Here is a 15,455-nt window from a genome sequence, read left to right as displayed (position 1 = left end):
CCGCACTCACGGTGGAGGCGGCGGGAGGCAGCAGGCAGGGCCTGGCAGCGGGGTGACAGTGCCGGGGACACAGCGGCTCCTCCACACGCCCGGGGTTTTATATCCTCCGGGGGGGCTGCTGGCTCCTCCCTCACCCATGACCGACCCACGGGCACGGCAGGACCCCGGCAGCCCCCCCGTCACCAGCCCTGGGGCTTACGGACACGTGCCAGCACCTTGCCACCGTCCCTCCCTCGCCAGAGCCCCCCAGCCTGCACCGAGGGGCTGGGGTGCAGGCACAGGGCATGCAGGGAGCACGGGGGACATGGACGGGACACAGGGACACAGCACAGGGACACGGCATGCAGCCACAGGACACAGACGTGGTATGTGGCACATGTCAATGCCACACAGGCAAGGCACACGGACACGGATGTGACATGCAGCCACGGCACAGGGACACAGCACGCGGCCACAGCCATGGCATGTGGCACACGGCAATGGCACATGGACATGGATGTGGCATGCAGTCACGTCACAGGGGCATGGCACACAGGCACAGCAGTGACACACAGGCACAGCACACAGACACGGCACACATGGATGTGACATGCAGCCATGGCACACATGCATGGCCCTGAGACAGCCTCAGGACATGGCAGTGGCACACAGGGACACAAACACGCCACATCCATGACACAGCAGGGACACGGCACATGGGACATGACCCACAGCCCCGACACAAGCCACCCACGGGGGACAGGGGAAGGGACTCAGCCTGCAGCTGCCTCAGTTTCCCCAGATGGCGGGGCAGAGCACAGAGCTGCCACCACAGCCCCCCTCGGCACAGCCCCCGTCACTGCCATCGACCGCTGTCACAGCCCTCCAGGACAGATGAGCTGCCCTTTCCGAGCCCCCCGCGCTGGGGGAGTACGCTAATTCGTTATGGATTTGGCATTAAGGAGCAATCACCCAGCCCGATGCTCTGGGGGGAAACTGAGGCACGGAGGCACCCAGCACGTCCCTGCTGGGAGCAGGGGCTCCATGTCCCCATCAGTAAGGGGCCACCACAGCCACCCTGTGGGTGCTGGGACAGGGACAGGTGGCACAAGGGGGTCCCCAAAAGCCCTGGGATGCTCCTACCCAGAAGGAGCCGCATCTCCAGCCAGGGAGATGGAGGGGACACGGCTGAGTGGGGACCCTGCGGGGTGCCACCGGCCCGGCTGGAGGGGACACGGCAGGACCCTGTGGGGTGCCGCCAGCCTGGCAGGACCCTGTGGGGTGCCACCAGCCTGACTGGAGGGGACACGGCTTGGCAGGACCCTGCGGGATGCCACTGGTCCGGCTGTAGGGGACACGCTCCCCGCTCCTGACCTGGCTGTCACCCCGGTGAGTGGTGGCAGGGGCACGGCTCGGGGCAGTGCCACCGTGGGGGTCCCAGCTCCATGGCTGTCCCCAGCCCTAGGGAAACTCGTCCACGTGGCGCAGCCGTGGTGTCCCATCAGTGTGCAGGGACACAAGCTGCCCTGCCCACACGCCAGCCTGGGAGGGGGCTGAGTCCCCCACCAACTCGGGCGGTGGGAGCAGCCCCCCCAGCCCAGCACCTTTCACGTCCCTGCTAACGAAGGCATGGGTCGATGGAAGCACTAATTGGATCGATGGGGGCTGCAGACACCCCCCTGCAGTGCCCTGCCACGTGGCCCTGGGGACACCAAGGCCGAATCCAGCATCACCCCAGTGGGGGCTGAGCCCCCTCCCCAGCAGAGGAGCGCCCCGATGGCGGGGGTCTGCCCCATCACGGGCTTCACGGGGGTGGAGGAGCGGGCACAGGGCTGGGGAGACCCCAACCCCATGGTCCCACCACTGGGACCAAACCCCACACACCAGCGGCGTTGTCACTGCACCGTCAGAGATGTTCCGGAGCTGAGAACAGGAGGGAGGATCGGGGTCCAGGTGGCCCCTGCCCCCCCTCCCCCGGCACAGAGCCAACCCCGATGAGGCGGGGGAGGGAGAAGGGAGACAAGGGCTTTCTGCGCCATTTCCCCTGAGTGACAGTAAACAGCAATTTTCCAAAGGTCACAGGATGGCTCTGCCAGCGGGTACAAATGCCACCCCCCCTGGGTACAGCCCCCCCCCCTCCCCGGGCAGGGTGAGGGGTGGCCCTAGGGGACCCAAACAGAATGGGGCAGGGGGTGTCCACTGTGTGTCCCCATCTCCCCCCGGGGCAGGGAGGAGGAGGAGGGTCTGGGGCTGAAGGTGCACAGCTGGACCCCCAGCAGCCCCTGAGGTATGGGGGTGTCCCGGGAGGGTGAGGAGCCATCCCGGCCCCCCCGGCCGGGGGTGTGGGACGGAAAAGCGCAGGGAGAGCAAACAGGGCCCTGCCGCTTCCCCGCGCTTTATGGTCCCCGGTTCCGCCGGAGGCACTTTAGGGACCACGTGTGGCCCCCCCCCATGGAGGAAGGCCCTTATCAGACCCTGTTTGCTTTTCCACTGCCCAGCCTGGCGGGGGACGCACTGCCCAGCTTGGGGGGGGCACAAACACACACCCCTGCCCAACCTGGGGGCACACACACACAAACGCCTGCCCAGCTACGTGTCAGGACAGGGACAGCGAGGACATGTCCCTTGGCGACACCCAGGGTTCTGCCACCAAAGGGAGGGGAACCCCCAGTATCGCCCCACCCCACTGCACACCAGCTCCCCCAAAGTGCCCCTCCCCCTCGAACCCCCCAAAGCAATAGGGCCCGACCCCACTGGCGAACAACAGCCGAGACAACCCAGGGACCAGGTAAAAGATTTCTCATTTCATCAGTAAAAATACACCCGGGGAGTGGGGGGCACATGGGACCTCAGTGGGGAGGGGGCCTGGCCACACAGTGGCCAGCACTCCACAGGCAGGAGTCCCCCCCAGCTCCCCCACGCACCCAAGGCAGCACCTGCCAAATCCTCCATCAAAATTATCAAATATTTACAAATTAAAAAAAAAAAAATAATAAATAGCGGTGATTCTTTTAAAAAAACCGCCCCCCCTCGCTGCTGTCCCCCGCCCCCCGAGTCCTGGCCAGTGGCCACCCCGCTCAGCCGTCAGTGGCCAGGATAACGACAGCTCCAAAAATGCCAACGTTTTGCCCGATGAGTTTCATCTGATTCCAGAACTCGACGCGGCGCGAGTCGTGCCAGTAGCCGATGTTGCCATCGATGAGGAGGATGGCGAGGGGCAGCAGCACCGCCAGCACCTGCGCCGCCGCCCGCACGTAGTAACCGGAGAGGAAGGCAAGGGCCAGGAGGCCATAGAGGATGAAGAGGAGCTGAAGGGCCAGTTCCCCCCCAAGGAGGTGGTTCAGGTAAGCCAGGCGGTCCTCCTTGCTGTGCTGCAGGGAGTAGGCCTGGGGGGGGATGACAGAGAGGGGGCTGGAGTGCGGTGACAATAGTGCCACTGGTGGTACTCACACCGCTTCTCCCTCTTGGAGGGAAAACCCCAGCAGATCCAGCCCCCGGCCTGCAGCGGGGCAGGGGCAGGAGGTGGCTGTCGCCCTCCTGGTGTCCCATGTCCCCCCCGGTGTCTCGTGTCCCCTCCCATACCTGACAGATGAGGTAGATGCCGAGGAAGACCTGCCCCGTGGACTGGAGGGAGCGGCTGCGTGGCTTCTGGCGGTAGAGCTCACCAGCACCACTGGCCAGGATGAGGAAGCCACCGATGATGGCGATGGTCCGGGAGTACATCCGCACCTGCGCCGGGGCCACCGTCACCCCCCTGGCCCCCCCAGGCTGGGGTGGGGGGGGAGGGGGTCATGGAATGGGTGGTCTCACCTTCAACCAGTCGCCGTAGTGGACATGGCCACCAACATGGGCGGCATAGGTGGCCACAGCAAGCTGCAGGGCAGCCCCCAGGGCAAACCAGCGGCGCTTCACGCCGAAAGACATGAAGCTGGCGCAGAGCACGGCCACCCCCATGTCCACATACAGGTAGGGAACAGGGATGTCTGGCTTCCTGGAGGGGGTGGCAGCTCCAGTCCCTGACCCTCAACTCCCCATAACCAGCCCACACTCCCCCCAGATCCCCCCCTTATCCCCTAACACCAACACCACCCTCCCCTGGCCCCACACAGCCCTCCACGCCCCACCAGAGCCCCCCTTCTTATTACCCCAGCACCCCACAACTGCTCCTCTGCCCTCCCACCAGCCCCCACTCCCAGCCCAGGCACCCCCAGCCCCACTTTTACCCCAGGAGCTCCCCAGCTCTCTCACACTTTCCCAATCCCTTCAGCCCCACACCCACCCCAGCCCACTCAGTTGTCCCAGCCCCACACTTACCCCAGGCCCCCCAGCCACCCCACACTTAACCGGCTCACTCAGCCTCACACTCTCACAGTCCCACACCTACACCAGGCCCTCACGGCCCCACACTCACGCCAGGAGCCCCCCAGCTCCCACAGCCACACACCTGCCCCTGCCCCTGCCCCAGCCCCACATACCCATGGCCCCCACAGCCCCACATCTATTCCAGCCCCAGGCCCCCCGTGCCTCCCCAAACCCCACACCCGCCGCAAGCCCTCACAGCCCCTCTTACCCCAAGATTCCCCCCAGCCGCCCCACACTTAACCAGCTCCCCCAGCCCCACACCTGCACCTCCACCCACCCCAGCCCCGGGCCTACACCCGGCCCAGTCCCACACCCGCCCCGGCCCCCCTCCGTCCCGCACCGCCGCCCGTCGGCGCGCTCGGCGCAGAGCAGCAGCCCGCTGAAGCAGTGCCAGAAGGGGAAGCGGGTCAGCAGGACGCCGCCACCCGCCGTCAGCAGCCGCAGCGCCCGCCGCCGCCAGCCGCGGCCCGCCGCCATCGCTGCCAGGCCCGCCCCGCCGGAAGTCCCGCCCCGCGCCGGAAGCTCCACCCCATAGCCCCCGCCCACCTCACGAGGTCCCGCTCGCGGAGAGGCCCCGCCCCCACACCCCGCCCCCCGCCGAGGCCCCGCCCCCACTCGTCACTCACGGAGGAGGCCCCGCCCCCCGGGGAAGCCCCGCCCCCAGAGCGCCAGACACGGGTGATGGTTAAAAAAATTTCGGGTTTTATTGTTTTTGCTAAACAATACTAAAAAATTTTCCTTTTTTTTTTTTTTTTTAGTTTTTTTTTTTAATTTTTAATTCTTCTAAAGGCAGGGCTTGAATTGTTTGATTTTGATCCATTTATTTTTTTTAAAAACAAAAACAAAAAAAAAAAGGGGGAGGGGGGAGGATCATGGCAAAAAAAAAAAGAAAATAAAAACTTTAAGAACAAAGGGGCAAAAATGAAAAAAATTAAAGGAAAGTGAGGGGGAAACCCCACCACAGACCCCGGGTGGGGGGGCCAAGGGGGGCCGTAGCCCCCCCCTGCCCCAGCACCCAAACGCCCTTGGGCTCCCCAGGGTGGGGTGAGGGTGGGGGGACACAGGAGGGTTTTTTTGCCACGATCCTGGTGGAGAGAACTGCTAGAAGCAGAAAAATATTTAAAGAACATTTTAATATATATTCATATATATATTTAAAGATAAGAAAAATAAGACTAATTCAAGCCTTGCCCTGTGCAAACAAAATTAAAACGAGACCGCGCTGGTCACAAGGGTCCCGGTTCGGCCACCACAGTCAGCTCGTTACTTTTATTTTTGGGGTGGGGGGGGCTTGGTGAAGGGGAGACCCTTTTTGGGACTTGGACACAGGGTGACAGACCCCCTTTAGAAAAGTAAAGCGGGGCGGACGCTGGCAGCAAGGGAAGAGTCGGGGGGGGGGAGAAGGTCCAAAAAATAAAACTAACAAAGTCTGACTGGCTGGTAAGGAAGAAAACATGGCGGACAAAAGAAAGTCTGTTAGTCAAGTAATGCATGAGTTTTTAAATTATTCTCTTTTCTCTTTTGGTTTTTTTTTTGTTTGTTTGTTTTTTTTGTGTTTTTTTGTTTTGTTTTTTTTTTTTTTAAAGTCTAAGGTTTGGAATCAGTTGAGCTCCCCTGTTAATGAGCTCGAGAGAAAAAAAAAAAAAAAAAAAAAAAAAAGGAAATAAAAGCGGAACCCCCCGCCGCCGCCCTCCGGTGGTGCCTCCTGGGTGGGGGGTGGCGGGGGAGACCCCCCCCCGGCGCCTCAGGACGAGAGGGAGGTCTCCTTCTGTGTCTGCTGTGCTTGTGAACGCTGCATTACCTTCTGGCTTTCCACATCTCGAAAATGTTTCTCCACCTGCCGGGATGGAAGGAAAAAAAAAAAAAAAAAAAAAAAAGAGAGAGAGAGAGAGAGAGAAAGGGGTTTAGTGAAGGGATGTGACACCCTCCCAGCGTCCCCAGTGCCACCAGAGACACCCCCCCCCAGTACTCACTATTTTGCGTACGTGACTCAGGGCACTTCCCTCTTTGCCTTTACAGTTTTCCACTTGATAAGGAGGGGCGATAACAACTTCTTCCATCACAACTATGTTCTTCTCCTGCCATTTACAGTCTTTAATGCTGCGGGGAAGAGGAAAAAGCCTCAGCCTGGGGAGGGGGTGCTCCAGGGCTCTGCTCCCACGCCCCACCAGCCCCCCTGGAAGCTACCACCCGTCCCCAGCGCAGGCGCACCTCGGGTCCGTGTCTCCCCAAGGAGCTGATGAGCGTGCAGACGCCACCCAGCATCGCCTGGGCAGCCGAGCAGAGAGGGGCGTGAGCCCACAGGGACGTGGCCAGTGTGTGCCAGAAGAGGCAACAAGGTGCCATCACCTGTCCCCAAGGACTGCGTGGCTCTGGCCAGGGCGTCCCAGGGCACTTCAGCGGCGTTTCATGGCAAGCTCAAAGGACCAGGCAATGAAACTGCCCCCCAGGGCTACAAAACTGTCCCCCTGGGCTACCCAGGGCCACAAGCAGCCCCTAGGTAGCAGCGCGGGACACCAAGGCAGAGCACCGGTGACACCAAGAAGGGGACTTACGTCTTATGTATAGTCTGGAAGAGCTGCTGCCCCTCCAGAGAGACACCAGCACTAATTGCATACGCCTGGCTCATCTTCTCCTCTTTCTCCGTCCGTGCTTTGTTGGCAAGCTGGAGGGGAGACAAAGAAAGAGGGAGCTCGGCTGAGCATCAGCCCAGCAGCCACAAGAGCTACAAGGTGTGTGTCCCCCTGCAGAGACAAGTGTCCAGGTCAACAATTAAATCAGGGCAGCAATGCGCCTGTAATTTCCACCCTCCCACCATACCTTTCTCCGCACATCCCAGAGCCCTGCACGGACTTCAGGCCAGCGTTTAATTCCGTTTTGAGTCACTGTCGCCACTGCCTGCGTCCCCCACAGATATTCTGGGGATGTGGATGCCGTTTTTTCATATTCCCCCATTCGAGTGCAAGGAGGATATCAGCTGCTGGGGCCAGATACACAAGCATCACCTTCCCCTCCACCTTTTCTGAATTAATTACTGTATTTTATTGCTGTTTAATCAAGGGACGCAGACGGGCAAAACAAGCCCAGAATAACTGGGGGCTCGAGGGGTGTAACTGCCTCCGTATGGACCATGCAGGAGTAAGAGCAACTTTATGCCGGAGCAGTTATTCTGTTCCATAAAAATAAAAAGCAGAATTATTATTTGGGAGTCACAATGTCCATGTATGTGGGGAAGTGTGATTACGCTGGCGGGGTCCAGGAGTAGAGAGGGGAACCCCCAACCCTGGCATCCCCCCGTTAACCTCCCTTGGCCATGGGAGGAGAAGGAGCTGCAGCCTGTGGAGGCAGGAGATGCTGGACCACCTGCCTTTCCCCGCTGGAGCTGCTGCAGTGGAAGAGCCACATTAGCATTGCCACCCACGCCGGCCCTCCTCTTCCTCCTCCCCGGAACGGCCTCACGCCTGCAAGCGCTCCCCAAGCGCAGCTTTCTCCGTACTGGGCGGCTTCACCCTTTCTAAATGCTTCTCTGGGTACAAAAAGGCCAAGTGCCCACTGAGCAGGGGCACTTTTTGTAGCAAATAATGCGAATAAGGGGCAGGTTTCTCCCTCGCAGCTTCCTGAAACGGGGCAGACGCAGCCCATTGCGTCTGCTCTCTGTGCCCGGGTAAGCTGGGCTCGCTGCAGCAGCCTTCGGCCACTCACCGTGCGCTCCTCAGCATCCTGGTGAGCAAGGGAAGCCTTAACAGGGGGACAGGATCCTTTCCTGGCCCCAGCACAAGCTGGGTCTGAAGCCACTCGCCCCACTCCATGTAGAAATTGCTCTCTCCAAGACCACCAGTCCAGCTTCCAAACTGGTTTGTAAGACTGGGCACTGTTCTCCAGTAACTTTCCTGCATCTAAGACCCGCACGCAACCGGCCTTTTTTGGGGTCACGCTGACACTTCACCTGAGCAGGATGGCTCCTTGAGGTCAGTGTCCCCAACTGTACACGGGTCCCCAGCCAGCTGCGCCAAAGCCTTGGGGACAGCCCTGCAAGATGGCGAGTGACAAGAGACTACCGTGAGGAGCCGGGAAAGGCCGGAAAGGTGCGGATGAAGAGCAGCCCCTCACATGCTGTCCCCACGGGCAGCATCCCAACATTACTTCATTGGGTGCTCCTAGACCCCAGGATTCACAGCACCCAGTAAAGCCTGACCTCATCCTCCTGCTTCAAGCTGGGGCACATCAGCCCTCACTTCGAGCCGACTCACTTCCAACACTGGGTAGTTTATTAACCGAGTGCCAAGATCTAGGGTCCCGTTGCTCTTGTCTTTCCCCTGCAAGAGCATGTGCTCTCCCTATTCATTGCTGCTATCCCCAGACAAGAAATTAATTGGGCAAGCCAAGCTTCCAGCTTCCAGGATCCAAGCATTCAAAATAGCCCCCTTGTTCCCAGAGCAGCCCCCCTGTAGCACGGCATCATGCCCCCCTGCAGTGAGCACCCGAAGGAGCCAAGGCTATTGAAGAGACTCGGCTCCACGCACCTTGTGCAACGGCGGCATGAATGAATGAGTCACTTCCCTGTTCACGGCCGTATGAATGATGGTAAACACGGCGCACGGCAAGAAGAGCCGGTAAGGGCCACCGAGCGCTGTGCCGAGGTCCCCGGGCGGGTGCCAGCCCCAACGGGCAGGTCCCCAGAGGTCCCAGCTCTCCAGTGACATCTCCCCTGCACACCCATCGCCAGCAGCGGGAAGCTTCAGACTCAGCTGTATCTCGCCCGTACCACGGCCAGCCCTCGTCGCACCGGCATGATCTCCCAGTGCCTCACCAGCAAGTCTTCTGGTCCCAACATTTTCTCTCTGCTTGGGAACAGTCATGGCTGAGCATCTCCTGGGGGCTCCACTTGCCCTCTGGGGCTTTCCAGAGCAACAAGAGCTTGCCCCGGTGCACCACAAGGATCCCCAGGTGTCAACAGCTCCTTCTCCCAGTACAACCAGTATCAGCTTATCTATATTCCAGTCCTGCAGCACCAGCAGACCCCAGCTTGCCTGCGCATCCACGGGAGAGGAGATGCGGGTCAGAGCAACGTACTTGCTGGAGATGGGGACACGGACACACCGGTGGCTGCACACTGACTTCCATCCACTGAAGATGACTTGATTCATTATTTTCCCCCACACCAAAGAGCAATTATTTTGATGCCAGAAACACTGAAGCAAGTATTTGAAGTCACACAAGGTGTTCCACCCTTGTGTGAAGGCCCTTCCAGCTCCCGGCTGCACTCCCAGCGATGTCACTCGATGCAACTACAACCAACAGTCGTTATGTTTATGGCAGTTGTGTCATTTGAGACCTCTGCCAATGTGCTAATCCACCAAGAAGGAGCTCACAGGGGCTACGCATGCCCAGCTGGTGCCATGCTCATGACACCTACCTGCAGGCAGAGCTTGCCTGCCAGAAGAGGAGGTTTCCATGTGGGACAAGGAGGTGACAATTGAAAAGCCCCACAGCCAGACCCCACACCCAGCTTCCAGCTGTTTCACGCCAGCATCGAGGGCTCAGGTTCACCTTCCCTTTTTTTGACACCATCACTGGGAATCGGAAGCGATCTCCTTCCAGAAGGACATGTGAAAAGCAATTCCCCAAAATTCAACTAACTGGGCTCCTGTCCACTCCCTCGCCGTTTGGCTTCACCCAAAATCATTCTGTTTCTGGAGATGACCAACATTCACATGGAGATGTGGCTGCGGGCAGAGAGGGCACCCACCAAAACACAAACCTTGTCTAGTATCATCCACGGGAGCCTCTAGCACGTTGTTAACCCAGGATCTTGGAAGAGAGAGCACCCAGAAGGAGCGTCACAGGCTCATGTAAGCAGAGTACCAGCTTCAGTCACATCCATCTCCTCCAGAAGGTTTTGATATGAGTCATTTGCTGTCAAGTGCTGTTGCACTTTTACAAAAGGCTCCATCCTCCCTTCTCTCCAGCCAGTGAAGCACCACATTCCTCTACCAAAGGCACCGGGGCAGCCATGGAGCCAGAAGGACCAAGACCACTGGACTTTTCCCAAGTGAAAAGGTGCTTTGCAGCCTCAAAGTTACTAAAAAACACCCCAGAGGCTGAAATTCTCAGTCAGTGTTTCAGGCAGCAACTTGCACCCACTTGCCAGCGTAGAAATCCACGTTTACTCCTGCCACAGGAGGCCAGCATGTAGTACAATGGGCTCCAAGGAAGGCACAGGGCTCGGTGCAGGGCAGCGCTGCTCACCCGTGCTTTAACTGGAGACTGCAGTGCCACACAGGCACTTAAATCTACGTGGCAGGACCACGCTGAGTAAATACATCATAAATACAGACCAAAGGGTGTGCAGGCACCCAGAGGAGCCGAAGGCAGCAACAGGATCAGGTCCCCCGGCGAGCACAGCGCCGAGCTCCTCCCTCAGACTCATGAGGACCGTCTCCCAGATGAAATGGAGCTGGGAGCTCCCTCTCCCTTGCCCAGAACCTCATCGGAGCAATCCCAAAGCAGAGAGGGTCAGCCGGCTGCAGCCTCACTACAGAAACCCCATCAGCAAGTCACGGAGACTGAACACACCCAAAATATCATCATCTAAACCCTTAACAGAGCCGCGATTAAGTTATGATTGAAGCGGGTAATTTGAAGTTTAAAAGCTACCTCGTCCCCGACAGGGACCTCCCCACACAAATCCCTCCCAGGAGCAAACAATTCAGAGCCCAGGAGGGCAGGTTCTTACCTTGCTAACATTGAGTGAAGCTAAAGGAGGTGGCGTTTCCGTGCGGTCATTAATTATTTCCACTTCTGAGACATACTGTAAGTTTACAAGCAGGATATCTGCGTGATTAGGCTTTCCACTGGAAGAGGGGCATTCTGGAGGGGGAAAAAACATTAAGGAAAACAAATCCAGATGGAGACATTTACTGGCCTGATGCACAGGGCTGTGCATGAGCAAACCAGGAGAACATTTGGTTTTCAGCGAGTTCCTCCACTACCCCTGTCCTTACTCAGCCAAACACAGGGTCACCCGTGAGACGCCAACAACATCAACCATCTCTTTTGATGCCAATTCAGTTTTCCTGACTATAGCACGAGTTTTCCAGCCAATAACTGCTGCATCCAGCACACACACAGCCTGGGATGCTGCGTGGCCTCCTCCAAAAAAACAATTTAGCCCCGACTAGCCAGAGATGCAAAGGTGCTGCTCCCAAGGCCCCAGTTGTGGCGCTGCTCGCTTCCACGCACACCACCATCACCAGCCAAGGAACGCTGGTCTGCAAGGGGAAGTGAACCAGAACAACCACTGCACCTCAAATTTGCACCTTTTATACCATAACTATTTCCTCTTGCAGGCAGCGGCTAATCCAGTGCCTCCTTGGGAGCAATCCTGAGTGCGGATGGAAGAGGAGCTACTTGGCGGCACCCTGCGAAAGGCCTCCTCATCCTCGCACACCCTTGAATGCAGCGAGGTTTGTTGTGGTCGGTATCGCAGCACGACTGGAAAGTGTAAATGAGACAAACAGGGTACCACCCCCAGGAAAAAAAAAACAAACCACAAACCCTTCCAGAGCTGACATTAATTCCTGCGCAATCTGTTCCCCAGGAGGCTGCATCGTTAGCCCTCTGCTCCCTCAGCTGCTGGAAGGAGCAGAGACCACGGCACAGAGAGCCAACGCGTCTCCTCCTCAGAAGAGATGCTCATGGAGGTCACTTTTCTTCTCCTCCAGTCCCCCCCTAAGCCTGGCTCTGCAGGTGAAGTCCTCCCTAGCAAACACCTTTCAATACAGAAAATGAGGGATGACCCAGGAACTCCGGTCTCTCCCTTCGGAAGGATGAGATGGAGCATCCCAGCTTCGGGAGGAAGAGCCAGACTTCGGCCAAAGCCAGAATGGGAGCTCTCAGCCCTCTCCAGGGCAGAGCAGCAGCACAACAGCACTAAGTCAACCTGTTGGACATCATTTAAGACTTTCCTGCAGCCTCCACAGGGTTCTGGGGAGCTTCCCCCACCCAAATCGCACCCAGAACAGGAGCTCAGCCTGGGACAAGGTCCCCAGTGCACCTCCAGAACTGCATCGTGCTCAAGCACCCTTTTCCTATCACATTTCTCACCTCCAGACACGAACAGCTCTCCAGCTCCTCCATCACTCTTCTCCCTCCCTCCCTTCGGAACCCGCTCCTGGCACTTCACGTCTCCAGCCCCCTTCCAATACCAATCCCAGGACTGAGCACCTGCCCTCCCGAATTGCCTGCAGTTCCTCTGCTGCTCCCCAACAGCCCTTTGCTTTCACCTTACTTACAGGTTAAAAAGAAAAGCACATCCTTTTTTTTTTCCTTTCCACACATGTATATATATCTATATCTTAACCCCCACCGAGCATGTGTAGAGAGAGATATATATATATATATTTTAACCCTCCCAAGCACAGCATTTCTGCCTCTCCTCCACGCAAGGAGCAACCATAGACCCCCATCCCCTTCGCTCCCCCAGTCACAGTGTCCTTCTCCTGCCTCCCCCACATTCTCTGCCCTCCTAGAGAGCTCCCCATCTGCAGGTCTACCCCATAGGGATCCTCTCACGGGATCTCCAAATCTCTCCTAAGCCTCACAGGCCTCCCCTACCCTCAGAGGACCTTGCCTTGCCTCCGTCATCCCCCCTTAAACTCCCACATGTCCATTGAGGCGCACCCCTCCACCAACCCCCACCAGGGTCCCCTGACTCCCATTACACCTATACCTTCTACGGGATCCCATTCTCCCAGGCCTGCCCACTGCACAGGACCTTACCGTGCTTCTGCATCCCTAAAAAGGTACCCACCCCCCCCCAGGACCTCCCCCAAGAGCACTGCCCCCTCCCCCTATTCCCCTTAAACCCCACAGGGTGCCCCTGCCCCTCCAGGGCCTCCCCATGCCTCCAAGGCCTCCCCCCAAAACCCCACAGCCCTGTGGGAGACCCCCATCCACAGGCCTCTATGGAGCTACTCACACCCTCCAACCCCCTGTAGGACTCTGCCCCCTGGAACCCTCCTATATGGCACCACCCGCAATAATACCACTATAGGGCTCCCCCATAACCTCACTATGGGGCTCCTCACCCCCAAAAAACCTTCCTATAGTGCTCTCCACTCCCCTCCAAACCTCACTATAGGGTGCTCCACTCTTCTCTCCATTAACCCCACTACAGGGCTCCCCACTACCCCCCAATAACCCTACTACAGGACTCCTCAATCCCCCCCAAAAAATCTTTCCTATAGAGCACCCCACTCTCCTCCCAATAACCCCACTAAAGGGCTCCTCAATCCCCCCAAGACCACCCTACAGGGTGCCCCACTGCCCCTAAAATCTCTCTAAGGCCACCCCACTCCCCCTCAACAACCCCAAAACAGAGCTCTTAATTCTCCCCAAATCCCCACTATAGGGCACCTCACTCCCCATTCCAATAATCCTGCTACAGGGCTCTTCAATTCCCCAAAAACTTCCTTACAGGGCATCCCACTCTCCACCAGTAACCCCACTACAGGGCTTCCCCCCCCCATTAACACCATTACAGGGCTCCTCACTCCCCCAGAAAACTCCCTAAAGGGCACCTTACTCCCTCCCCTCCAATAACCCCAGTATAGCGATCCTCACCGCTCCCCCAAAAACCTCCCTATATGCTGCCCCCCTCCCCAGAACTCCACTACAGGGCTTCTCATTCCCTTACAAAACCTCCTTATAGGGCACCCACTCTCCTCCCAATAACCCCACTGCAGGGCTTCTCACTGCCCCCCAAACCTCTGTATATGACACCCCACTCCCCCCCAAGTAGCCCCAATATGGAGCTCCTCACGCCCCTCCAAAACCTCCCTATAGGGTGCCCCACTCCTCCCCCCAAATTCCACTACAAGGCTCCTCATTCCCTCCCAAAACCTCCTTACAGGGCACCCCACTCCCCTCCCAATAACCCCACTACAGGGCTCCTCACTCCCCCCAAAACCTTCCTATAGGGCACCCCACTCTCCTCCCAGTAACCCCACTAAAGGCCTCCTCACTCCTCCAAAAACCTCCCTATATGGTGCCCTACTCCCCACACCCAGTAACCCCATACAGGGCTCCTCAATCCCCTGAGAAACCTCCCTACAGGGGACCCCCCTCCTCCCCCCCAATAACCCCAGTACAGAGCTCCTCACTCCCCCAAAAACCTCCCTATACAGTACCTCACTCTCGCCCTCCAATAACCCCACTACAGGACTCCTTCCCAAAACTTCGTTATAGGGCACCCCGCTCTCCTTCCAGTAACCCCATACAGGACTCCTCACTCCCCCTAAAACCTTCCTATAGGGCATCCCACTCCTCCCCCCAATAACCCCACTGCAGGACTCCTCATTTCCTCTCAAAACCTCCCTACAGACCACACAGTAACCCCCAGTAACCCCAGTACAGGGTTCCTCACTCCCCCAAAAACCTCCCTATAGAGTGCCCCACTCGACCCCCTTCCCCACAAACCCACTACGGGGCTCATTGTTCCCTCCCAAAACCTCTTTATAGGGCACCCCACTGCCCCCCCAATAACCACGCTACCGGGCTCCCCGCTCCCCCAAAAAGCTCCCTATCGTGCTCCCCCCTAGTAACCCAGTACAGAGCTCCTCACCCCCCCAAAAAACCTCCCTATAGAGTGCCCCATTACCCCCTCAATATCCCCACACAGTGCTCCTCACTCCCCCCAAACCTCCCTACTGGGCTCCCCGCTCCCCCAAAAACCCCTCCACGGCGCTCCCCACCGAGAGTCGCCCCCCCTTCCCCCATATTACCTCCCCCCCGGACCCTCCCTCACCCCTCCAAAGCCTCCCCCCCGCTCCCTTCTCCCCTCAGAGACCCCCCCGCTCCCCGGCGGACGGGCGGCGGGAGGCCCAAGCGGGCCCCGGCCGGGCCACGGCGGGCCGGGGGCGGCGTTGCCGAAGGGATACTGAGCGCCAACATCTTGCTGGGGTAGTCGAAGGCGACGACCTCCCCTTGCAGGCGCTGCTCCTGGCAGGTGCGGCACGACACCTGGCTGCCCACGCTGAAGTACTCGCCCGGCGCCGCCATCTTCTCTCAGCCCCGCAGCGGCCGCCGCGGCTCAGCCTCGGCCAGGCGCGGCG

At 58.6% G+C, this 15,455-nt stretch overlaps 2 protein-coding genes across 2 annotated transcripts; both read right to left on the bottom strand.

Moving 5' to 3' along the window:
- Positions 1-2,763: 2,763 nt before the first annotated feature.
- Positions 2,764-4,856, bottom strand: TMEM101 (transmembrane protein 101). Its single transcript, XM_074562146.1, has 4 exons — positions 4,682-4,856; positions 3,790-3,970; positions 3,562-3,708; positions 2,764-3,365 (listed from the first exon to the last, which is right to left on the bottom strand). The coding sequence occupies exons 1-4, from the start codon at positions 4,816-4,818 to the stop codon at positions 3,057-3,059; spliced, it is 774 nt and encodes a 257-aa protein (XP_074418247.1). The 5' UTR covers positions 4,819-4,856; the 3' UTR covers positions 2,764-3,056.
- Positions 4,857-5,591: 735 nt separating this feature from the next.
- LSM12 (LSM12 homolog) lies at positions 5,592-15,452 on the bottom strand. The gene is made up of 5 exons (XM_074562148.1): positions 15,282-15,452; positions 11,078-11,211; positions 6,897-7,006; positions 6,315-6,441; positions 5,592-6,178 (listed from the first exon to the last, which is right to left on the bottom strand). Exons 1-5 carry the CDS (start codon positions 15,400-15,402, stop codon positions 6,086-6,088), a joined length of 585 nt encoding a protein of 194 aa, XP_074418249.1. The 5' UTR covers positions 15,403-15,452; the 3' UTR covers positions 5,592-6,085.
- Between the last annotated feature and the right edge of the window lie 3 nt (positions 15,453-15,455).

The sequence above is a fragment of the Larus michahellis genome, chromosome 18 (assembly GCF_964199755.1).
Source record: "Larus michahellis chromosome 18, bLarMic1.1, whole genome shotgun sequence".
Taxonomy (NCBI): Eukaryota; Metazoa; Chordata; class Aves; order Charadriiformes; family Laridae; genus Larus; species Larus michahellis.
Note: the sequence above shows the minus strand (reverse complement) of the source record. Positions and strands in the feature narration are given on the sequence as shown.

Coding starts and splice junctions, on each gene's coding strand:
- TMEM101 (XM_074562146.1), bottom strand. CDS start 4,818: ATGGCGGCGGGCCGCGGCTGGCGGCGGCGGGCGCTGCGGCTGCTGACG. Junction 3,971..4,681: donor GAGCGCGCCGACGGGCGGCG/GTGCGGGACGGA, acceptor CACCCCCTCCAG/GAAGCCAGACATCCCTGTTC. Junction 3,709..3,789: donor ACTACGGCGACTGGTTGAAG/GTGAGACCACCC, acceptor GCCCCGGCGCAG/GTGCGGATGTACTCCCGGAC.
- LSM12 (XM_074562148.1), bottom strand. CDS start 15,402: ATGGCGGCGCCGGGCGAGTACTTCAGCGTGGGCAGCCAGGTGTCGTGC. Junction 6,442..6,896: donor TTCCAGACTATACATAAGAC/GTAAGTCCCCTT, acceptor TCTTCCCCGCAG/CATTAAAGACTGTAAATGGC. Junction 6,179..6,314: donor TGAGTCACGTACGCAAAATA/GTGAGTACTGGG, acceptor CCATCCCGGCAG/GTGGAGAAACATTTTCGAGA.